The sequence below is a fragment of the Dermacentor silvarum genome, chromosome 1, assembly GCF_013339745.2.
Source record: "Dermacentor silvarum isolate Dsil-2018 chromosome 1, BIME_Dsil_1.4, whole genome shotgun sequence".
NCBI classification, from domain to species: domain Eukaryota; kingdom Metazoa; phylum Arthropoda; class Arachnida; order Ixodida; family Ixodidae; genus Dermacentor; species Dermacentor silvarum.
Window position 1 is genome coordinate 371,937,663 of NC_051154.1, and position 22,462 is coordinate 371,960,124.

Genomic DNA, 22,462 nt, shown 5'->3' on the forward strand with positions numbered 1-22,462 from the left:
TTGGAACGGAGGAGGCGTTGACGGAGAAAACGCTGGGCTGGTGGTGACTAGCCTGCCGCGGCAGGCTAGTAACCCACAGCCTCCCGCCTCGGCTGCGGGAGGCTGTGGGTTCGATTCCCACCGCCGCCGGGCACCCACTGGTTCAAAAGGGTACAAGCGTACCCCGGCCTGGCGTTCGGCTTCCTTCAGGGGTGATACGCTTGGGAAAGGAGCCTGCGCCCTGAATTCCCGTCAAAACCAACGTGAGCACGGAAAACAAGTGGTGTCTGGGCCGCTCCCATGGCGGTCATTTCCCATGTGGCGCCCCAAGCACCTATTGAGGTGGGGGCACCTTCGGGTTGAGGTCAAACACCCCTTTCCAAGCGTTCAGGTCCCATAATGGCCGAGCACCAGGCCGGGAGCGCGCTTGTACCTATTTTACCGGTAGGTACCCGGCGGCAGCACTTGCCTCCCACAGCCGCGGCGGATGCTCGACTACAAGGCCGTCTGTGGTTGGACAAGAGGCGCCCAGAGAACAACAGCTGAAATCTCTATTGGGCCCTCTTTCGAGATGTGGACCCCCACGACAGCCGAGCACCAGGCCAGGGGACATCTCTACCCATGAGATGGCTAAAGCGCCCTTAGGCGTTGATGCACCCACGCTGACGCCTGGTGGCACGTCTCCTCCATCACGACTACCAACGTCGATGTCCATGAGCAACCGTCGTGCATATGGAAGCTGCACTACGCTGCACACGCTAGCACAAGGCGAAAGACGAAGCACGTAACTGACACACTAATACAACGCGCAAGACAAAGCACGTAACTGAATCGTCACCGAGTCAAATCAGCGCGTACAGCGCGTCGTAATTGCAGCCTCCGCGATCAACTTCAGAAACATTTTCAGAGCTAATTGCGGAGGCCACGCTCCGCTGTGCTGAGTACGGTGAACGCCACCTAGTAGTGCTTCTGCGAGAACGCGTTGGTAGTGCTTCTTGATGCCAGCGTCCCTTCGAATGCTGGCATCGAGGCGTCGTTGTGCTGAGACCACCGAAGCGTTCACTGTCGGTGCGCGTTCGTGTCAAATTGCAGTACTTCTCTTTTCTGCTCGTAGGCGGCGGCACCGCCCCGAGCAAGAGATCTCTACCATGAGAAAAACCGTTGGGTTCCCGGCGGCACCGGGATTTGAACTCGGTAACTCCCGCATACGAGGCGTATGCTCTACCGCTAGGCCATCGCTACGATATCGGTAGTATTATAAACGCATCACTGTTTTGATGATCCAAATATAATCTCACTATCAGGGAGGGAGCAGTCCACGTGACTGGAGGAGTATTTTTTTATTTGGGGTGTTGCTACGCTGCGCTCCGCAACACCCCAACGACCGCCGCTTCGCGTCGGCGTCCGGCACCACGGCTACCACCGTGGCGCCGGGGTTCAAGCGACCGCGCTGGCAAACAGAAAAAAAGGGAAAAGGGTGATATTAAGAAAAAAAATGTAGCCAGAGCGGGTTTCGAACCCGCGTACACAACATCACGAAGCGAGCACCGTAACTACTCACCCGTGTGTCACGCTTCCCGCCACGCCACGCTTCCAAGGGTTTCATTCGTACGAACCATATGATTGCGTTCGAGCGCCCTCGGTGAACGGAACCACCTAGAAACGCGGTACGCGCGAGCGGCGCAGCGTGGCGCCAGCGGTCAAACGCTGTATCTACTAGCAAATGGAGTGTTGCTGCCGGGGGGCGGGTACTGCGAAAGAGTAGGGCGGGAGCCTCGCTCGAGGAATCGACCACGCAAGTCACGTGGTTTGAGCGGCTGCTTCAACCTGGCACTTCCGAGACCAGTAAGCGTAGGCTGATTTTAATAAAACGACGGCGTGGCGGCTACTACATCGGCCCACGTCAGGCCGATGTAGTAGCCAGAATCAGATAGACCCACCAATGCGTCACGGTTTTTAGTCCGTGCCATTTAATATATAAAAAACAAACGTTACCGGCATCACAAACGCCAGCATTCCTCAGAATCTTGTTCGTCGGAGTACAGAGCCGCCCCATATGGGACTGGGGCCACAATTACACTGCTGTTCACAGAGCTTTCCCTGGAATTGCGATCAGACAGTGTTTTGCTTTGCTCGCCGCTTGCATCATTCTGCCTCGTGCGGGGCACTTCTGTGCTTGTACACGCTACATTGCTTTGTTGTTGGCGCATGAACACTAGTTTGTCGAGATTTCCTGTGGGCGCGTCGCAGGCAATGAATAAAAAGTAGCTTAGGATGTAGCTCCACGCGATGACTGAGAAGCATTGGGAAATCTGAAATGAGACCAAGGAGCAATGATAAATTAATGCAGTTCAAATAAATGTCACCGCCCCAATTTCAATGCCAATTACTTGATTCTGAAAAGATACGGAATTCTTTAGAAAACAAAAACACAAGTGCGAAATTGACCGCTGCCCCACTGTTTCTCCGCTCGTCCTTCACAACGAAAAATACATGCGTTTCATGAGCGTGTAATCTGAGACTTCTCTACACAGATTGATATTTAGAAACTACAATAAATACCCTGATAACTGCTTGGGGCGGGGCACCGAAGGGTAGAAAACGTGGCCCCGCTGCCCCGTCCAAGCGTTCTGGACAAACTACGGTGCTACGCACCATCGACTATGTCGATATAGGGTCGCCCTATGTGTACCAGTTCCGACTTGTATGTGTTTTGTATTTGTATTTGTGAATTCTTGTAAATAATTGTCAACAGAAAGTGTGTTTTTTTTCTCGTCATCTCTGTGTCTACTTCAACCCAGCGAACCCGTCGCCGCTATCGTTAGCGGCAGTACATCCTCTACTTGCGTAGACCGGCTCTGGCAGTGCGTCTCGGACGCCCAAGTAGACGAGTGGTACGAGAAGAACCTCTGGACTTTACTGGCGCAGTCGGCAGGATAGGTTCGCGGGACAAGGTTAGGTGACATAGAAGACAAGCAAGACATCGCCTCGGGCGAAGCAGGAAGTTACAACGACAGCAGAAGCTCGATCTCTGATCGACACCGTCTACACGGACTTTGCAGCAGGAAGCTGTAGCGGCTGGAGGCCGCAGATTTCAGTGCCTTCTCTGAAGACAACGAGGCGCGGCTGGTTTAAGGCAGACCTCTACGACTCACCACCCGCGGACCGCGGAACCACCTTTCACCACACGTGGAGAACCTGCCGACAACGGAGACAGACGGGTGAATGGGGTGAGTTGCTTTCGTCTCATTTTCTCTCGCTCCTGTTTTCGTGTTCGAGCCAAGGGAAATGTCGGTAGGCTGGTCAAGGACGTTGCAGAGATACGTGTGGCCACACTGGATGAGCGAAAGCAGCGTGGGGACAGGCGACCTCTCGGAGGGAGATATGCAGCACAGACTGCAGATGGCTCAGGAGTGCCGCGAGCAGCTGGAGCACATGTTACAATTAGCCAAGCTAAATCAATTGAGAGGTTTGCAGGATGGCCAGCTGATTGAGGCAGAACGCGCGGCGTTCGTCGGCGCGTACGAGGCAGGGCGCGAGGGTGCGATGGTGGTAGCGTCGGAGGTCGAGCCACCAGATGCGTTTGACTCAACGCAGGAAGTTGAGGGCTTGGAGGTAACACATTCTGGTTGTAGGGCTGAGGAGAGCTCTCAGCAGGAGAGCGCGTCTCTGAAAGATGACCACGATCCGCAAGCCCAACTGGTGGTTGAAGGCGCAGACTAGGCCCGTGATAGTTATTGTGCCGCTGATCCAGCGACAACCGGGTCACCACCTAGATCACCTGTTGTTATCGGGAGTGACCTCGACTTTGAGCATGAGTCGCGTGACAGGGATGTGACGATGGGGGGCTCGCACCTGGGGTAGGTTGTTTAGCGCTGTCTCTCCGAGCTGTCGGCGTAGATTACGCAATACATCAGGAGGCTGACAACGGTCGCCTTTCGGACTCAGACGGGGGAGAGCCGTGCGATGGCGTGCTGTACATGATGTGTCAGTGGAGTAAAGGTGCGGCGATACCGACAAGCACTGACGCGAGCAACGCGGTCACGTTGGCGATGAGCGCGCCGCACACCGTGGTCAACGTGGCACCGCGAGCACCAGCTGCGCTTTTCGGCGGCACGGGCGGCCGCAATTGCATCAGCAGGGCTAGGCAGCTGTCGAGGGACGACGGAGTTTCGTTGGCTATTCGAAGGCGGCAGTGCGCGTCGGGAGCTAGCTGGCAGTGGGGGTTAAGGTTACTATGTCGCTCGCTCCGCGTCCGCATGTTCATCGCGACTTGGTCCGTACATGTATTTGACCCCGGGGACAATTAAACATGTGTAGAATTTGTTGCCACCCGTAATATGCTAAGCAAGCCGGTAACGGGACAACAATCTTCCCAGATCTCACAAGGCCAAGTTAAGGGGGCCTAGCCCTAATTAGAGTGCCAGCTTTAGGCACGTCACGGCTCGACCGCGCGCAGGCGCGAGTGGTGAGACGGGGGCAACTTCAATGGGTGTGAAGTGCAGAACACGGACACTGGGACATTGATTGTGCTCGCAATGTGCGCATTCTTTTTTTTTTCTTGTTGTGTCAAACTTTAGCGTTGCTTACTTCCCTCTGTATTTTTGTTGTGCATGATATGCTGGGCTCGTTTGGAATTAGTTGATTCATAACTTGAATGTTTGCCTGGGTTCTGTGCCTAGTTGTGCTAACGTAAGCGCTTACACGTGTTCATTTGCAGTATGTTTTTAAGAACTCGATGTTATTTTGTTGCCGCGGTGTAGCGGAGGTTCGCAGTGCGCAAACAGGCGCATTGTCGAACGAAACATCTTTTCATGTGTCTCGCGGTACGTTGTAGGTTTGTCTCGCCGGATTAGCCTTAGGGTATGCTGCATGCTATTTATAATTTGGCGAGTGCTGTTGCATTAGCAAAAGGCTTAATTTGTGTTTAGTTTTTTTGTTGTAACTGGGATTTTGTTTTATTCTTATAATACCGCACAAGGGACAAGTTACAATTATTGGTGCTTGTAGCGGGTGCTTTCTGTGTTCTTGTGATACACTATTTTGTTGGCTTCGACTTTTTTGGATTTTCATGTACTGCATGACAAGTCGCGCGCATGAAGTGTTCCATCAGGGTTACAATTTAACTGTTCTTTTTTGTGTGTGTGTGTGCGTTAACTAGTGCAAAATGTAGCTTTGGTTTCTTTACACCGCAGGTGTAGCACGCGCGACATGATTATTCGGTAGGAAGGGGCTAGTCGTGATACTAGAATGTTTGCGGCAGTCCTGTAGGTTTTTGTTTGTTCGGCTGCTGCGTCATTGGCAATGTTACATGCAGCCGGCTTTTTCTTGTTTCGGCTGCGGCAACACTGTAGACAAGTTGTTGCCTTGTCTTGGGTGGGGGGTGTAAGCCTGCTGCTAGAAGCGCTAGCTAATTTAATTGCTGCTCGGAGGCCTTAAGATGGGTGTTTTTGTTCAACCTGGCCTCGCCAAGTGAGACGGCTGCGAAGAAAGGGAAGAGACAGCTAGCGCATTTTGTCAGCGATCGTCGCTTGACCAGCGAAATAAAATGGGAGGATTAAGTGCCAGTGGTAGGCGCCCGTCGCGGCGTCGGTGCCGAGATTAGGCAGAGGCGCAGCTCATGACATGCCAATTAAACCTGACACGTGGTGAGGCGAGTAGAGCCGGCTGGCACTGAGCAAATGTAGAGGGTGCGTGACGAAGCCATTAGCACCCAAGAGTACACAAAGCGACCTAAAGAAGAGGGAATATCGGTGCTTCCTAACGTACATCGCGTGCAGTCGCCCTGACAGCAAAAGCTTAGATGTCCGTGACTGTCGCTGGCTCCTGATGTGTGCGTGCCGGGCGGGTAATGGGCACAGAGAGCGTGAATGCAGTACGCATTATTCACCACGTGCACATTTTGCATGGTAACCGCCTTTGACAACCAGTTTCGGAGACTGTTGCCAATTGACCATCGTGAAAAGCTTCTCTGAGCAAGCATTTACTGAATAGGGGTACGTGAGCCCAAAGTGTCGGTCGACAGGTTTTATTGACGTATGCCCGCAGCTACTACGCTATCGGGTTTTTCTAAGAAGTGCGAGCGGAGAAGGGGTCAATCACCTCGGCTTGCAGGTACTGCCTGCTTATTAGGATTTTATTAAACGCATTGTGCTGGGCGATGTGGCTTTGCCAGGGAGCACGCATGCTATGCATCTGTCACCCCCCACCCCTTTCTTGGAACGTTGTTGTTATTTGTATGTTGTTTTGAGGGAGAGGGAGAAAGACACCGTCAAAGGTGGTAGAAAAAAGGGGTGCTTGGAAGAAGCGCAATACTGGAAGCGCCGGCGAACAAGACGATCCTAGCACAGGATTCGTGATTGGTGCGTCGGCGGACCACTCACAGCCACTCGGTGGCGATTGGGTGGTAAATGCTTGGGGCGGGGCACCGAAGGGTAGAAAACGTGGCCCCGCTGCCCCGTCCAAGCGTTCTGGACAAACTACGGTGCTACGCACCATCGACTATGTCGATATAGGGTCGCCCTATGTGTACCAGTTCCGACTTGTATGTGTTTTGTATTTGTATTTGTGAATTCTTGTAAATAATTGTAAATAGAAAGTGTGTTTTTTTTCGTCATCTCTGTGTCTACTTCAACCCAGTGAACCCGTCGCCGCTGCCGTTACTCTACTTGCGTAGACCGGCTCTGGCGGTGCGTCTCGGACGCCCATGTAGAGGAGTGGTACGAGAAGAACCTCTGGACTTTACTATTATTTATCAGTTAGGCTTGGGCTACATGGAGCGAACATTCACGAGGAACTTCTCTCGGCTTATGGTGACACGGTGGCACGACGCCCTCCATTCCATGTTCGTTGACTTGCGTTAACTGAATAGGAAAAGAAGCTTCCTCTGCCGCGCTGCTGCGAGCGTATGTACTGGGAAATTAGCTGATCGCGGTATTATCGTTCTTTAGTAATAGCGTCATAAAACGTTATTATGTAATATGTACAGCTAAGGTTGTCTCTTTATTACGCCCATAAGACTTCTTGGTAGCCGTCAATTGCAAAAACAAGCGCTGTCACCTCTGCAACTAAGCAAGAGCTACCGCTAACCTTCAACATGCATGTATAGTGTGAAAGAATGCGGTTAAATGGGCTATCCATAACGTTTACTCTAGAATGTAAAAAAAAGTAAAAATGTGGAAATTGGCAATCAAGCCTAAACTTTTCATGTGAGAGGTGGATATGTCACCACTATACTAAAATATACTTTAGGATAGGAGCTTTCTGAAGGCCATTTTTAACGGCGTAGGGCCCGTTCAATTACCTCCGCAATGTTTTATCTTTGGTTCTAGGTTCGTTAAGATATCTTTCATCTATGGTCCTATGCAAATCATATACAAAACTTGGCTCTCCAATAAAGACTGAACCTGCGATCGCTCCTAAAGGCTTCTTTGTTTTCAAAACTGAGTGCGATCGCTTCGTTGACGTCGGCGGTCGAAGGGGTAAGGCAGCTCGCAACCTGTAAATGCTTTATTTGGGGGCACAAATGAGGAATTTATGACTGGCCTTTGGCTTAGTAGTTAAATTTGCGTAGATAACATGCCCGCATGTACTTACGCGTGCGTGCAAGCAGTACGCCTGTTTCACTGCCGCTGAAATTCCTGCCAGCCATCAGCTTGTTTTATCGTGTTTATTGTTCAATTATATGGACACTCCAGGCGCATTTCTGCCGGTGCGGCTGCGGTCACCGTCACCGTGATGTTCCGTATAAAGTCCAAGGCCGGTAACATCGTCCCCGCGCTCCGTATACTGTATGTGCGAGTGAACGCGTGCGAGGGTGAGCGGGCGATGGCGACTCAATCTGGCGCGAGCAAGGGTGAAAAGCGGGGAGTAAACGTGCCATCTTCCGTCGGGCGTCAGGCGCCGAAATGAGGCGATGAAGGGGGCGGCGCATTTTTACTCCGGCGGCTGCTGCGTTAGGCGTGACCACGCGGACCGCCCTATCTTGATACTCATCTGCGACGGGGACAGAGTCCGGCGTGCGCTATGTTTTCGTGGCTTAGTCCGCGTTGATGCGAGAGGCAGCACGAAGGTCAATTCGCTCGCTGCTGTCGCGCGCTTCTTCACTCCAGCGTTTTGACAGCGAGTTTCCGCGGACATTCAGTCAGATGTGTTCACGTTTGCTTATGTGCGCGTGGCACTACGTTTGTGAATTTAGTTAGTAAGCGAATGTTTACAAGTTTACACGGCCGATAAAACTACTATCCTTACTTCGTACTGCTGTCCACTGATTTGCTATCGTAATCAATGCTTCGCCTTTCGGGCGAGACTGCAACTTTTTACTGACGCTAGAAGCAAATATAGCTCCATAGATCCAAGGTGAGAGCATATATTTACGAAAATAACACTTGGAGGCATAAGTAGTGTGTATGTGCGCGGTAATCATCAATTGATGCTATGTGCGTATCGTATGAGCCTGTCCGCCATTGCAAGCAGGCAGATCTGAGCGCTAATTGACCCCTGTTTTTTGCCGAAAGTTCAGCAGAAGAACTTTTTTCTAGCTGAGACAAACCAGTGGCAGACGTTAGATTTTGACGCCCTGCGTCGGGCGATCAGCACATGATAAAGTTCGCCGCATTGACGCCAGTTTCTCGTTCGATGAAGCCACGGTTTATGGGTATACTGTGGCAGACAGGCAGGCGCGAAGGCGCTGTGAGCGCTTTCTCGCAACTAAAATTTAATTCGACAGATGGATTGCAAACAGAGATGGTAATAACCACAGACTGTTATATTCGACAGTCTCTGTCAAATATTATCTATATCTCTAGATAGTACTATTCCACAGTGTTAAGCAGCGATGGTCAGCACAGAGGCCGGGCACCTTGGTGTCCTCAAATATAGCGTAGTTAAGAGCACAATGACAGATCGACAACGATGACGACCATAAGGACGGAGGAGCCATGGCACGGCAAGTTACTGATGACAGGACGTGGCGATCACGGATGCACTAGGTATCAGAATAAGGGCCCCGGAAATACAATTATTGATAAGTTTTACTCAAGCTTATAAATCGGTATGCTTCTAGCATATGTAAAATCAATTCTTATCCACATGACATATATATATATATATATATATATATATTTATATACAGGTGGATTCTCTGAGATTCTTCTATTTCTAAGACGCTATAAGCACTTAAAAAATTAAATTATGGGGTTTTACGTGCCAACACCAGTTCTGATTATGAGGCACGCCGTAGTGTGGGACTCCGGAAATTTGGACCACCTGGGGTTCTTTAACGTGCACCTAAATCTAAGTACACGGGTGTTTTCGCATTTCACCCCCATCGAAACGCGGCCGCCGTGGAGCACTTTTTTGTGTTCTGATGAAATTAATGTCCATAATACTATCAAGTATTTTACGTTTTACGACCAATTTTTATACTCTATGTATAATTTCGTGCAAACCGGTCAGATATAAATTATACGTAAATGCATAAGGTTTGAACTTATAGGCTAAACAGCGAAGTTTGTGCTTGTTGCTCATCCATTCGAGCAGTAAAGATGTTGCGTTTCGTACAGAAGTGTTTTGTAAAACTTCCGTGTTCGGCCTATTTTGCAACGTATACTACATATATTGCCCGTAGAGATAAGCGGATTTCTGAAAATCTCTGTCGCAGGAAGCGCAGTTCCGCCGCGTCAGCTGGACTCAATCCCTGGCATCTCCCTCGTCAAGCGGTATTACATACAGAAGTTTAATTAAAAGTTATCTATATAACAGATTAGGCCTAATGAAATTTTGAAAGAAATTATTTCAGAGTACACATTATATGACTAAATTAAACCCGGCATTAATGAAGCTATATCAGCAGATTAGACTTTCTTAACGAGCAATCATTTTAAAGCAAACACTGTCACACCGTAGGACAAAATCCACTGGCACTACTACCTAGTATTTTTTTTCCTCTGGCTGGGTGCGCGGCAACCCCTTTCGGCAAGTATTAAGTAGGATGTCAATATTATCACTCCCACGGATGGGGGACGCCCACATGAAACTGATGCCTCTCTCCAGAATTAGACTAAAAGGACAAGCATTAGGAGCGATCAAATTGCTTGAATTTCCTAATAGCAAGATTCACACACACACAGTGAAAAAAACGTGAATAGTACAAAAAAGTTGGTCATAGATTCTCATTTTCATTTTAGTAATTCCTGCCTATTGACGTAGACCGAATACAACACCAAATCGTTCTGCTTGCATCTGACCGTTTCTGAACAATCTCTAACCCAAATGCACTGCTCTGGTGTACAGGGTGAGCATTTTCAAGCTTTATGGAAATTTTAAAAATTGCCTATGGCAGATAGCATAATTCTTGTCTTTGAGCTGGATTATCGAAGGGGCGGACATTACTAGCGCGAGAAATGAAAAACACACGTTCAACAATATAGTACAAACTGTACTAATTACCTTCTTAATTACTTTGCCGCACATAATGCAATTTACGAATCGCATCCGGTGATCTTGTAAAACGTATCCATTTGAAATGAGTTTCATGGATGACACCAGTTTCGAGATATGATTTCCCTTTGTATAGAATGAAATACCTGTGTTATTTCAATGCATAAAAGCGCGTTTTGTTAAAAAAGTGGAAGAACAACAGTATATTTTTTGTGTTCGAATACTCATGCAAGTAATGTCCACCTCTCTGAATAATCCAGATGAAGCACTAGAATTCTGTTATCTGCAATAGGCTATATATAATAAAAAAAACCTTGAGCTATTCCACTCTGTGATGGTGGATGACCAGCGATACGTGTGGCACTTGACGGAGAGCACACGACTTGAGTCGTCTTGTATGGCGAGCCGCTTGCGCCTGGCCTCTCGGGAACGATCTTCATTGGTGTTTGCCGCCCGCCGCTTCCGATTGCATTCTCGCATTTGTTCTCACCGTCGCTATCTGTAGGCGCGCTGCTCCTCGGGAGTGCGCACTACGTGGCCTGCCCATTACGACGGGTGAAGAGAAGTGTAATTAAAAATGAATAACGGCAGCTTGTTGTCCTTCCTTCATGCCGGCGGTGCCGCGGCCCCGGGAGAGCGGAAGGAAACTAGGCCCGCACGAGCTTGGAACGACGAAAAGAGAGGGCGGTGTGAACGTAGACATGACCGACGCGGGCCGCACGGCCGGAAATCTATGAGAAACGCTTATTTCTACCCGAGAGTCTACTGACCTTGAAAATGGTGCCTATTGATAACTAATTTATTCAAAATGCATATCCAAGTAATGAGACGAATAAGGTTTTGATTAAAATGAAGCGATTTGGATCAAATTTGGGAGCTGAGTTTTTGCACACGCATATCTGTTGACGGACACGAAAAATGGTCACGGTGTTGAGCATTTTTGGGGACTTGTACGCATTACAACACATACAACGCAGACAGCCCAGGGTCGTGGGAGTTCCTCCTACGTGCCTCCGAGCCAACTGACCAACGCCGGCTCCTCCCGCGCGCGGTGGAGGCCGTGGTATCCCAAAGGATCCCCGCCCACCTCCTCTAAGCCAGCGCAACCGGACCTCGGACTGGTCCGCTCTTCTTGGGTGAAATAAACATTTCACCACCACCACTGCAAAAAAATTCGTAGGACCATAGCCATAGACAGCTTAGCTGCAAAAAAAATCCATACAATTTACTCAAGTCGCAGTTTCGCCCGAAAGGCTACGCATCGATTTTGATTACAAATTAGTGGACAGCTATACGAAGTAAGTATAGTTGTTTTATCGGCCGTATAAACTTGTAAACATTGGCACACTAACTCAATGAACAAGCATGATGTCGCACGTGCCGAAACAAACTTGAAGACATCACACTCGATGACCGCGGAAACTCGTTGCCGAAACGCTGGAGTGAGGAATCGCGGCCGCGAGTGAATTGACCTTCATGCTGCGTCTAGCATCAACGCGAACTAAGCCGAAAAACAGCGCATGGTGGACTATGTCCCCGACGCAGATGGCTTTCAAGGTACAGCTGCCCGGGCTGGCGCGCGCGGCTGCCCGGGCCGATCTTAGAATACGCCCCCTCGGATTCTTACGGAGCCTTGCGGCCCCCACGGCCGCGCATGCCCGCCCGGGCCGCTGATCTTCAAATCAATCTGCGTCGGGGACGCAGTCCGCCGTGCGCTGTGTTTTCGCGGGCGCTCGGAGTAGAACACCCCCTCCCCCCCTCACTACCCTCCCCCTAGAGCGCTGCGCGCGACGGAAGACAGAGCGCTCCCTGCCCGCGTCCCTCCGTTGCGTGCGCGAGATTCAGCCACGATCACTGACCCACCCTCGCAAGCTTTCAGTCGCACGTGCAGCATACGGCGCGCGGGGACGATTTTATCGTCTATGGAGTTTATACGGAACCTCACGGCGACGGTGACGTATCCACTGCAAGACGTATTCACACAGTCCGCACAGTGCACACGCTTTCACTCGCACATCCGCATACGGCGCGCGGCGACTATTTTATCGCCTTTGGACTTTAACAGAACCTACCTTCGACGGCGGCGGTGACGTATCCACTGCAAGACGTATCCACATAGTACGAATAGAGAGTCCTCCATGCCCTGCGTTTTCGCGGCCGTCCGTAGCAGAACGCCCCCCCCCCCCCTCTTCCTACCCTCCCCCCGGAGCTTTGCGCACTCCGGAAGACGGCGCGCTTCCTTCCCGCTTCCTTACGTTGCATGCACGAGATTGAGCCGCGATCGCCGCCTCACCCTCGCACGCTGTCACTCGCACATGCAGCATACGGCACACGGCAACTATTTCCTTGCCTTTGGACATTATACGGAACCTCACGGCGACGGCGATGGCAGAAGTGCGCCTGGAGTGTCCATAAAATTGCTATCGCCAGAAAATGATCACCCTCTATTGGGTTCGCAGAGTGGATGCGCTGACAATAATCATCTTTGTAGCCGTCGTAATGGCGGTGCCGTCTTTGGTTGACGAAATGAGAACTCACTAGAATGAAGTGAGAATAGAAGATACGTTCCCGGCTCACGTGATGGACAAGGAGGTAGAATGGATAGTGGATGAGGTAAACGCCGAATGACAGGCGGCTGAGCGGCACAAACCCTTCCCAGGAGAGGAAACTGCAAAGAACTCCTGCGCAAATGTTAAAAAAAGCATTTTTGAATTAGTTATGTGAAATAACCTGTCATAATTTCTTGCCATCATATGTAATAATGATGTAATAGTAGGATTTGGCACACTGCAGAGCCTAGAATTTTCGAAGTTTCCCTTTGCTCTAGCGCTATAGTTGCTAATTGTAGCAATAAACAAACGCAGCGTATTGCGTCTCTTCCATTCCGCAAAATTGAACGTGCAATGAAGTTCTAGTCTTCACAACTGAGGTGTTAACGTTCAAGGGTATTCCTTCCTTACCTCCCCGTCTAGTGGCACAGGCGAAGGTGAACCAGGCTACGAAGATGGACCAGAGGATACGGTCAGTGAAGGCGTGGAATAGCCGCGTCGCCTCGGCGGCCGGCTCGCTACTTTGGTACCATGCAATCTTCATGAATACGCAGTAGAGAGAAGAGAACAGAGCAGCCAACCAGAGCAGCGTCTGGATCACCTGCGTACGCATGCAATAGACAGGTTTAAAATATCAGTTGCAAGCAACGTAGACGCAATGCAGTACATTATTCGGCGCACTTAACGCACTCGGTGTTTACGTACGCAAAGAAATAGCGTAGTCAAACATGGCGGCGCCTCTGTCTTACGTTTAAGCTACGCTCCCGCTATCGTTGCTCGACCTACAAATAAGCTTTCGCTGCGTCTAAGCTCATCTGAGAGGCTAGTTATGAATGCATAGGTTGTCAAATTCCTGAGATCGTTTGGCAGTTCTCAAGTTTGGAGTTTTCTTATTTGCCCATTTTGTACATGAGTGTGTTCGATGAAAAATTGCACAAGCAGCTTGGCGAGTCCACCGATTACATATACAGCAAGTTATCTAAGTAACAATATGAAATTATTGCAAAACAAAAAAAGAAGTAACTTCGTAACATTCTGCGTCACAAATAAACACCAACAACACACCAAAAAGAAAGCAATTTATATCTTCACACCTAGATGTGTAAGCATAATACAAGAAAAAGTGCATATGTCTAGTGGAGTAGTAATGACAAAGAAGACACGGAAAAACAAGATAATTTAACAAACACGCAAACAAGCTACAATTTATGATCATGTATGGTCAACTTGTTTTTGGGTGAGTTGGTTCATAATGCTTGTGACGAATAAAATGTGCATTGCCAACAAGGGCGATGGGTCAAGGGACAAGGACTAACGCAATCGCAGACTGGGCAAGTCCGTGTCCCTTGACACTTTGCGCATTTTATTGTTCCAACGCATAGCGCATTCCGTTAGCATAGATAAAGGAGAATAAAAGAAAAATACTTAGAGACTCAAAATAAAAGAGAACTTGCGCAATTCCGGCAATGATATCTGATGGCAGATTTGCACCAAGTGTATGCAGGTGATTCAAAAAGCACGGTAAAGTGTCCTATGGGCTTTGGCATCCATCAGATGTTCTACATGTCGAAACATGCCAGAATGTGGCACTCCTGCTGTTACATACCGGTAGATTCTAAAGTAGACTGACCCGCTTCTGTATAGTCCTAGATATTTCATTCTTATAGGAATCTTAACTAGCCTAATGCAATAGAGATCACAACATTTACCGATACTATGGTTTTCAATTAATGGAGCCAAGTGGTCTCCGTAGCCCGTGTTAACAATTATTCGTAAAACATTTTACAGTGTGAGCTGTTATAGGCTCATTCCAATAGCCGTTTCAGTTCACGATGCTGTCCACCGCCACCTCCGCAGACGGCGTCTGGCGATCGTAACCGCTATCGCTGGAAATGCGAAAAAAGTACCCGGTTCCTGCCGGGATGGAACCCGCGCTCACTGCGTGGGAACCAGATACTCTATGACTGAGACACGCAAGTGCTTGCTATCGGGCACCGGAAAAATGCGCTTTAAACGCAGGCGCAGATGATCCGAACCTCCACCAGTATGGTGGCTCCATCTAGTTAAGGTGCCTGCAAACGTCACAGGCCTGCGCGGCCCGGCATCATCAGGCTCAGCAGACTGCTGTGCAGAGAGCATTACAAGCCGCAGCTCGCCCTCGTCGCCGGGATGGCATATGTGATCGTTCTCGTCAAAACGAGGCGAAGAGACTTTGTCGCGAAGAAAAGTAATTAAAGGGAAAATGAGACATCCACCCAAATGTAGCAATTGCTACAAAGGAAACCCATACGGATTCCTCATACGGAACCCGTACGGGTTCTGTGCTTCGAATTGTTGACAAATTCGTCTTCGCCCTGCCATCTGCTAGCCGCCTGGTTACCTCAGATGGTAGAGCGGCTGCCCGGGAAAGGCGGTGGTCCCGGGTTCGAGTCCCGGACCAGGACGAATTTTTCTTCAACTGCGAGGCTTTTATTTGAGGAACCTGTATGGGTTTCCTTTGTAGCAATTGCTACATTTGGGTGGATGTCTCATTTTCTCTTTAATTACTTCTCTCCACCTAGCGGGTTTCCGTTGAACTATTACGTCAAACACTTGCCTTTGCTTCGAGTTGTTGACAAATTCGACTTCATCCTGCCATCTGATAGCCGCCTGGTCAGCTCAGATGGTAGAGCGGCTGCCCCGGAAAGGCGGTGGTCCCGGGTTCGAGTCCCGGACCAGGACGAATTTTTCTTCAACTGAGAGGCTTTTCGTTGAGGAACCCGTATGGGTTTTCTCCGTAGCAATTGCTACATTTGGGTGGATGTCTCATTTTCCCTTTAGTTACGTCTCTCCACCTAGTGGGTTTCCGCTGAACTATTACGTCAAACTCTTGCCTTTGCTTCGAGTTGTTGGCAAATTCGACTTCGCCCTTCCATCTGCTAGCCGCCTGGTTAGCTCAGATGGCAGAGCGGCTGTCCCGGAAAGGCGGTGGTCCCGGGTTCAAGTCCTGGACCAGGAAGAATTCTTCAACTGCGAGGCTTTTCTTTGAGGAACCCGTATGGGTTTCCTTTGTAGCAATTGCTACATTAGGGTGGAAGTCTCATTTTCCCTTTAACTCTATTTACCTTTCATCGTTATAAGCATCCAGGCAGCATGATGTACTATATTTAACTAGTTACCATCAGTGCGGCCGAATGCATAATGCGTGTGATCATTTTATCTGTTCCGTTCGGTCACCGTAGAGCTCTGTACACTTAACACATGCTCTACAAGAATGTGGACAAAGGACCCTCAGTAAGCACGATTATTGCCTTCTGCTCTAGAAAGACACTGCTTTAACGTAGTTTCGAAAGTTGCTGTTTAATATCCACAGTACTGCCGTTTTAACTTGGGAATTAGCTGCTGCTTTCTGCGTCTCAGGAGATGCAAATGAACGCAATAGCCGTATCCACGGTTTGAAGGTTTCTCCGTGGGTTGCAAAAACAAAAACACGTAAAAGTTCACTATTCTGAAAACTGGCGTTCCAAAACACAAAATTTCATAACTTTATTGCCTCACGAAGCACGTAATATTCCGTACCATGGCTGCGTGTATTCAGGTCTTGTGCTAGAGTTTCGGGCTCATCTTAGCAGAACCCGCCTCGATTGCTTTCTTTGCCCGTTAAGACACCCTATCTACCGTTATGTGAGTGTTCAGCGACCGCAAAAGCTATTTGCGTATGCGGGAAGTAGGTCTTGTAGTGGCGGTAAAAGGGCAACTTGTTTGTGGCCGCAACACGAGAAAAGCGAGAGAAAACGCCATCCAGCCTCTGAATCCGTCATTGGGGCTCCCTCTCTCTCTTTTTATTCGCTACTGCCAAGTAACAGAATCTCAAATCTTGAAGTGGGTTTCTAGTACGGCACGCTGAAACAGCGTAGATGAATAAGCGAAAACTCATGAAACGTCACACGCCTTAGACGAATTAGTTTGCCGAGAAGGCAGGTTCAACAATATCGTGCGAACTGTTGCTCACGGCGAATCATAGGATGCAGTGAAGCGAGTGTTCGTAAAACCTTGACCCAGCACCATTTTGTTCTTGGTTATTCTATGTAGATTAATGGCAAAGTGGGCATGACCACCTATCTATCTATCTATCTATCTATCTATCTATCTATCTATCTATCTACTTACGTCGACCCAGTGGCTCAAGTTGTCTACCAGCATGGGCCCCTGGTTTACGTGCTCGTGGTCGTGATGCTGTCATGACCGTTCCATCGCCGTCATTCTCTTCGTGATTTGCCTCTCGCCATGCCGTCATGCCGTCTTCGTCACGCCGTCGTCTTCACGCCTTCTACACCGACACAGTGGCCCCCGTTGTGTAATAGCTTGGACCACACAGTGTGAGCTCGGGACCCTGATGCTGTTGTGGTCGTTGCATCATCGACATTCCAGCTTTATCATTCGGCTCGTGTCATGCCATCGTCGTCATACAGGCTTCGTGGTGCTGTCGTCGTCATCTTACTGTCTTCATACCGTTGTCATGGCATCGGCGTCATACACTCGTCGTCGTGCTAACAGATGAAGACTGTATGACGTTCATTCTAACTAATCAAGTCGTTCCAGCGTCGTCATTCAAATTTCATCGAACTCTAGTCATGCCGTCATCGTCATACCATGATCGTCACGCCATATTTTATTTCGATAGCAATTACATGGACGCTACAGGCGAATTTCTGCCATCGTCGTCGGTGGCTTCACCGTAATGTTCCACATAAATTCCAAGCGCGACAAGTTCGCCGCCGCGCCGTATGCTGGAGGTGCGAATGAGAGAGTGTTAGAGTGAGTTGAGCAGGATGGTGGCGGAATGCCGTGGGCGCGAGCAGGGGGGACATTCTACTCCGCCCACGGCTGCGTATGGCGTGTCTAAGGGCGGCTGCTATGGCCCTATCTTGTGAGTAACCTGCGGTGGGTTCAAAGTGATAGGTGGGTGGGTACGAAGCAGCGGGCACTATGGCATACAGAAAGAAATTCGACAAGAGGGGATACTCGGCGAAAACTGGCAAGAGGAAATACGTCACGCTAATTTTAATGCCATCCGTTAGCTTCCGCGAGCATTGAAAAAAAAAGAATGAGAAATTAAGTTAGCCAACTGAGTTTTATGGTATGGTATAATAAAACTTTAGTACGGTCCATCGGAATGCGCGTCAGCACGTAGCGGGCCGCTCCCACGTCGGTACAGAAAGGCCGAGCCTCTCTGCTGCGTCGCGGGCCCGATGGACAGCCCATAGCTGTGCTTCAAGATCGGAGCTGCTTAGGGCAGCCTCCCCTTTGGACGACGTGACGTCGTCACCGTCGCGTAACGCGGGGCACCGCCGGAGCATATGTTCCGAGCCCGGTGTAAGAATAAGCAAGAGAGGTGCTGACACTCTCCCCACAGCGCGCGCGAAAGTGCCGCCCGCTCGCGTCCAGATTATGTTCGGCTCGGTTACAGCTCGGTCGGCGCCGTCGCAGAGGGCGCTGCGGAATGCGGTCCCAGCCTCGGCGGCAAGGCGCGTGCTGCCGCTGCTTCGTCTACCTGCTTGCTTGTGCGGCCGCGCTGTTTTGAAGGCACGCTTTTTGTTCGCGTGCTTTTCATGAGCTTGTGCTTGGGTATTGTCGCTTGGGGGCCCCCAACAAAGGTGGCAGCGGCCTTCTTCTGAGGGGCGTTTCCAATGGCTAGAAAGTGCTTCGTTCCGAACTGCAATTCTAGATACCGGACCTGTGCGGAACGTGTGCTTTTATTCAAAGCGCCGTCCGACAGCAGTCGTCTAGAGCAGTGGCGCCGTGCAGATTTGAGGGCAGACTGAACTTTAATGCCGACCGACCATGTCTGCGCCAACCATTTTTCTGAGGATACGATATCGACGGCATATTACGCGGAGCTCGATAAAAGGGTTCCCACCTTATTTCCGAACTGTCCAAAGAACATCACACGGTCAAATAAACCTCGAAAGCTGCTGCGAAAGAGAGAACCTCCTGTGTTCCACAGCAGTTTGTGCAAATTTTGCTGCATGTACAAGATAATACTGGGTGGCTTAAGTATCATGCACCAAGATTTAAAAATATGCAAATGCAACGTAGCTGGACAGAACCAAGATAATGTGGCCTGCCGTCGCTTGGAGATACTGAGATTATTTTTTTTTTTGCATTCCGCCTAATTACAGAATTATTTTCATAATTGATTATTTAACTTTTCTAATGCTATAATTGGACAAAAAGTGTGAACGAGAGAATTGTACAGCACCATGGAAAACTCCCGATAAAGCTTTCTGTTGCTCAATACGTGATACATAAAAGTGTTTTCCGAGCGTGAAAGAAACCCGCGAATACACGCAAAATTGCCGCGCGACTGGCCGCTCGCGGCACTTTGCGTGTATTCGTGGGCTTCCTTCACGCTGGGAAAAACACTTCTACGTATGGCGTATGGAGAAATAGAAAGCTGTATTGGGAGTCTTTCATGTTGCTCAACAATTTTCTCATTGACGCTTTTAGTCTACTTATAATATTTGGGAAGTTTATTTAATTATTTATTTATTATATTGTATCCTCAAGCGCACAGAGCTTTACAGAGGGGAGTGGGGTACATAAATAGTGAAGAAAATAGAAAATGTAATAATATGTACAATTCTAATGACATCTACAATACAGAGGACGAGACAATGTTAGGCTAATACAACAAAAGTAAAACAACAATTCATGTAATTAGGCTGAATGTAGAAAAAATTAGCAGTGGCTTAGCTCGGCTATGCCAGGATATACGTAGCATTCGGCCACATCGTTCAGAACCGGATAGACCTGGTGGCATGGGCGCGTAACAAAACCCACTGGTAACGCTAAAGAGTGGAATCTTCTACTTAACGAGAAAGTTCTTGCACGTTGTACAAACCCGCGCCACCGTTTCACCCCACTCAGGCGGCGCCGCTAAACTCAACGTTTCACGCATGGCACTACTTACTGGCGCCAAGTCTTTCATGTGCCATAGTCTTTCACACATGTCACACACATATCTAAACGGATTGTTTATGAGGTCCGTCTAAAAGGTCCGAGTCGCACTGGCGCTTTCGCTAAGTTTCACCGTATAGTCAGTCAATCGGCAATCCTTGACGTCATCGACGGCGTCTTGTTGTTGCTGCTGCTGAGATGGTCGGGCACGTCGCTCAGCCTCCTGGCGACGCCGCTTTGCTAGATGTTCCTCCCTTTGCTCCGGTGTCTCCGCAGTACGTTTAGCCTTCTTCTGTTCGGTCTTCCTACGCTCAACCGCTAATTGCCAGGCCACTACTTTGAGATCCGATGAGTTAAGCTTCTCCGCTCTTCTGCGCCGCTGAGCAGCAATTTCGCTCTCCTCCATGGCTATACCACACTGGCAAACGCCCAGCGCAAACGATCAAATGCCTAGTGTAAACGCCGGGCAAACGCCCGGCGCGCCAGCTGTGCGCCGTGTGACGCCACTGCTCCTTGCGCATGCGCAGCACGGCTCTCCAGAAGCCCAGCGAAACTGCTCAACCTCGGCCAGTGTAGCTCACGCTGCAAAATAATCTGAGAATCTCCAAGGGATGGCAACGACATTACTATGTTTCTGTCCAGCTACGTGACATTTGCATACTTTCAAATCTTTGTGCACCCTGTATAATACGGCTGCTTTCAGTGCCGATGTGTGCCTGATTTTAAAAATGTGTTCCATCCTGGGTGCTGATTTTTTTTTACAATGCGCGTGCGGTGTATATTACACGCTTTCATGTTTTTATTCAACATTTTTCGATTGTGGGAGTGTATGAGAACGTTAGTTTCTGGGATGGTTATCCCCTATTAAAATTATCGAGCTGCTTGATGCACAATTTTTTTCGTATTGTATCTTTGCGAAAGTAAAAAACAAAAAACAAAATGTGTATGAGATTCTTGTGTGGGGGGTGTAAGTATTTGTGGACAGGCTGTAGCATGCATTGTCAAACACGCTTACATTGGCATATTGTCATATGCAATTTAAGAAAAAAGAAAGTCACCTCTTTTTTTTAGATCTTGCAAGAGCCACTCAGTCCTCAATGGACGAAACCGAATTTATATTATACACGGTCTATGTTAAGTGGAATTGAAATAAAAAAGGCATTTGCTCAGGTTTTCATCAGTAAACAGGATTAGTGATGCTGTAATCCAAGATAAGACGCCTGCCTTCGTCCCGCCTAATAAATTCCCATTTGAAAGAGTTTTTACATAGCTATGTGCATTCTCATCGTAAGTTCTAGCCATGAACAGCCACTTTACTCTAGTGCGTTGCATATCGCAAGCTTGCGCCGTTTCATTTCTTAATTTATATCGTGGTCACACTGAATTCGCGCAACGATGCTTCAACGGTTTTCTGAGTGTGAATGGAAGCAGCGATAAGCATGAAATACAATATTTTTCGGTGCAGTCACTATTTTCTTCTGATCAAGGGGTAGCACGTGGGCTAACGCTTTTATTTTTTTAAGCTTGGATGAACGGCTAGGCCGGACGAAACAATGTGTGCGCGCGAGCGTAACTTGAGTGGGCTTTGAGTGCTGCCCGATCGATCCGTGTTCACGTCATTCACGCCCTGCACTAGGAACCTTCATGTTAGCGAAGCATTAAGCCTGTATACTTATCGTTTAATCTGAAATAACGAATTTCCTTCGAAATTTGAGTTTTACTCACTCCACTATGAACTAAATTTAGCGGAAGCAGAGCAATGTCAAGCCGACGGCGCCGCTAAGCTGTGACCGCTGACCTCGGCGTCATCTATCGGCTCGCAGCAGAGCTACTCGGTGCGCCCACGCGCTGCCGAACACAATCTGGATGCTCGCGCGCGCGCAGTGTCAACACCTGAATGTTCTTACACCGTGGTTCCAAGTCAGCTAGGTCTGAGCATAACTCGCAAACACTGGTCGATTGTATCTCAGGATAGATTCTGTGTAACAGTGCGGGGTTAGGGTATGCCCCGACCTGGAGTAATCTGAGTGTCAACGCCTGTGGTCTGCCTAGTTTCTTATGTGGCGGAGGATATCGTCTCCGTCCCATGTAAAAATGCTCGGCAAGTTCGTAATATGAGAAGGGAGGGTCCCGATTGTCCATAACCTCTCCGCCGCGCCACCCGGTAGCTACGCGGTCAACGACTCCTCGCGCAGCTCTGTGGGCAGACTCGTTGAGGTTGGGCGGGGCGCCCTCGATCTGCCCCATGTGTGCGGGGAACCAGATGATCGTGTGCGACTTGATGTCCTTGTCCCGCAGAATGCCCAGGACCTGCTCTGAAATGGTGCCCGTGGCGAAAGCTCGGACAGCCATCTGCGAGTCGCTGTAGATCGTGGTCCTTCTGTCGTCCAGCAGGGTCAGGGCTATGGCCACCTGCTCGCCACCTCGGCCGACTCCGTTCGAACAGCAGCATAATTCGTGATTTTCCCATCGTGATTGATGCCCACCACTACGAACGCCGTCCCGTCGGGGTACCGGGCAGCATCAACAAAACAGCAATCCTGAGCTTGTTCCCG

At 49.3% G+C, this 22,462-nt stretch overlaps 1 protein-coding gene across 1 annotated transcript; it reads right to left on the reverse strand.

Annotated features, from left to right (window-relative positions):
- Positions 1–1,979: 1,979 nt before the first annotated feature.
- On the reverse strand, positions 1,980–17,150 carry LOC125943627 (nose resistant to fluoxetine protein 6-like). Its single transcript, XM_049663086.1, has 4 exons — positions 17,118–17,150; positions 13,380–13,569; positions 12,958–13,100; positions 1,980–2,291 (listed from the first exon to the last, which is right to left on the reverse strand). Exons 1-4 carry the CDS (start codon positions 17,148–17,150, stop codon positions 1,980–1,982), a joined length of 678 nt encoding a protein of 225 aa, XP_049519043.1.
- Positions 17,151–22,462: the final 5,312 nt, after the last annotated feature.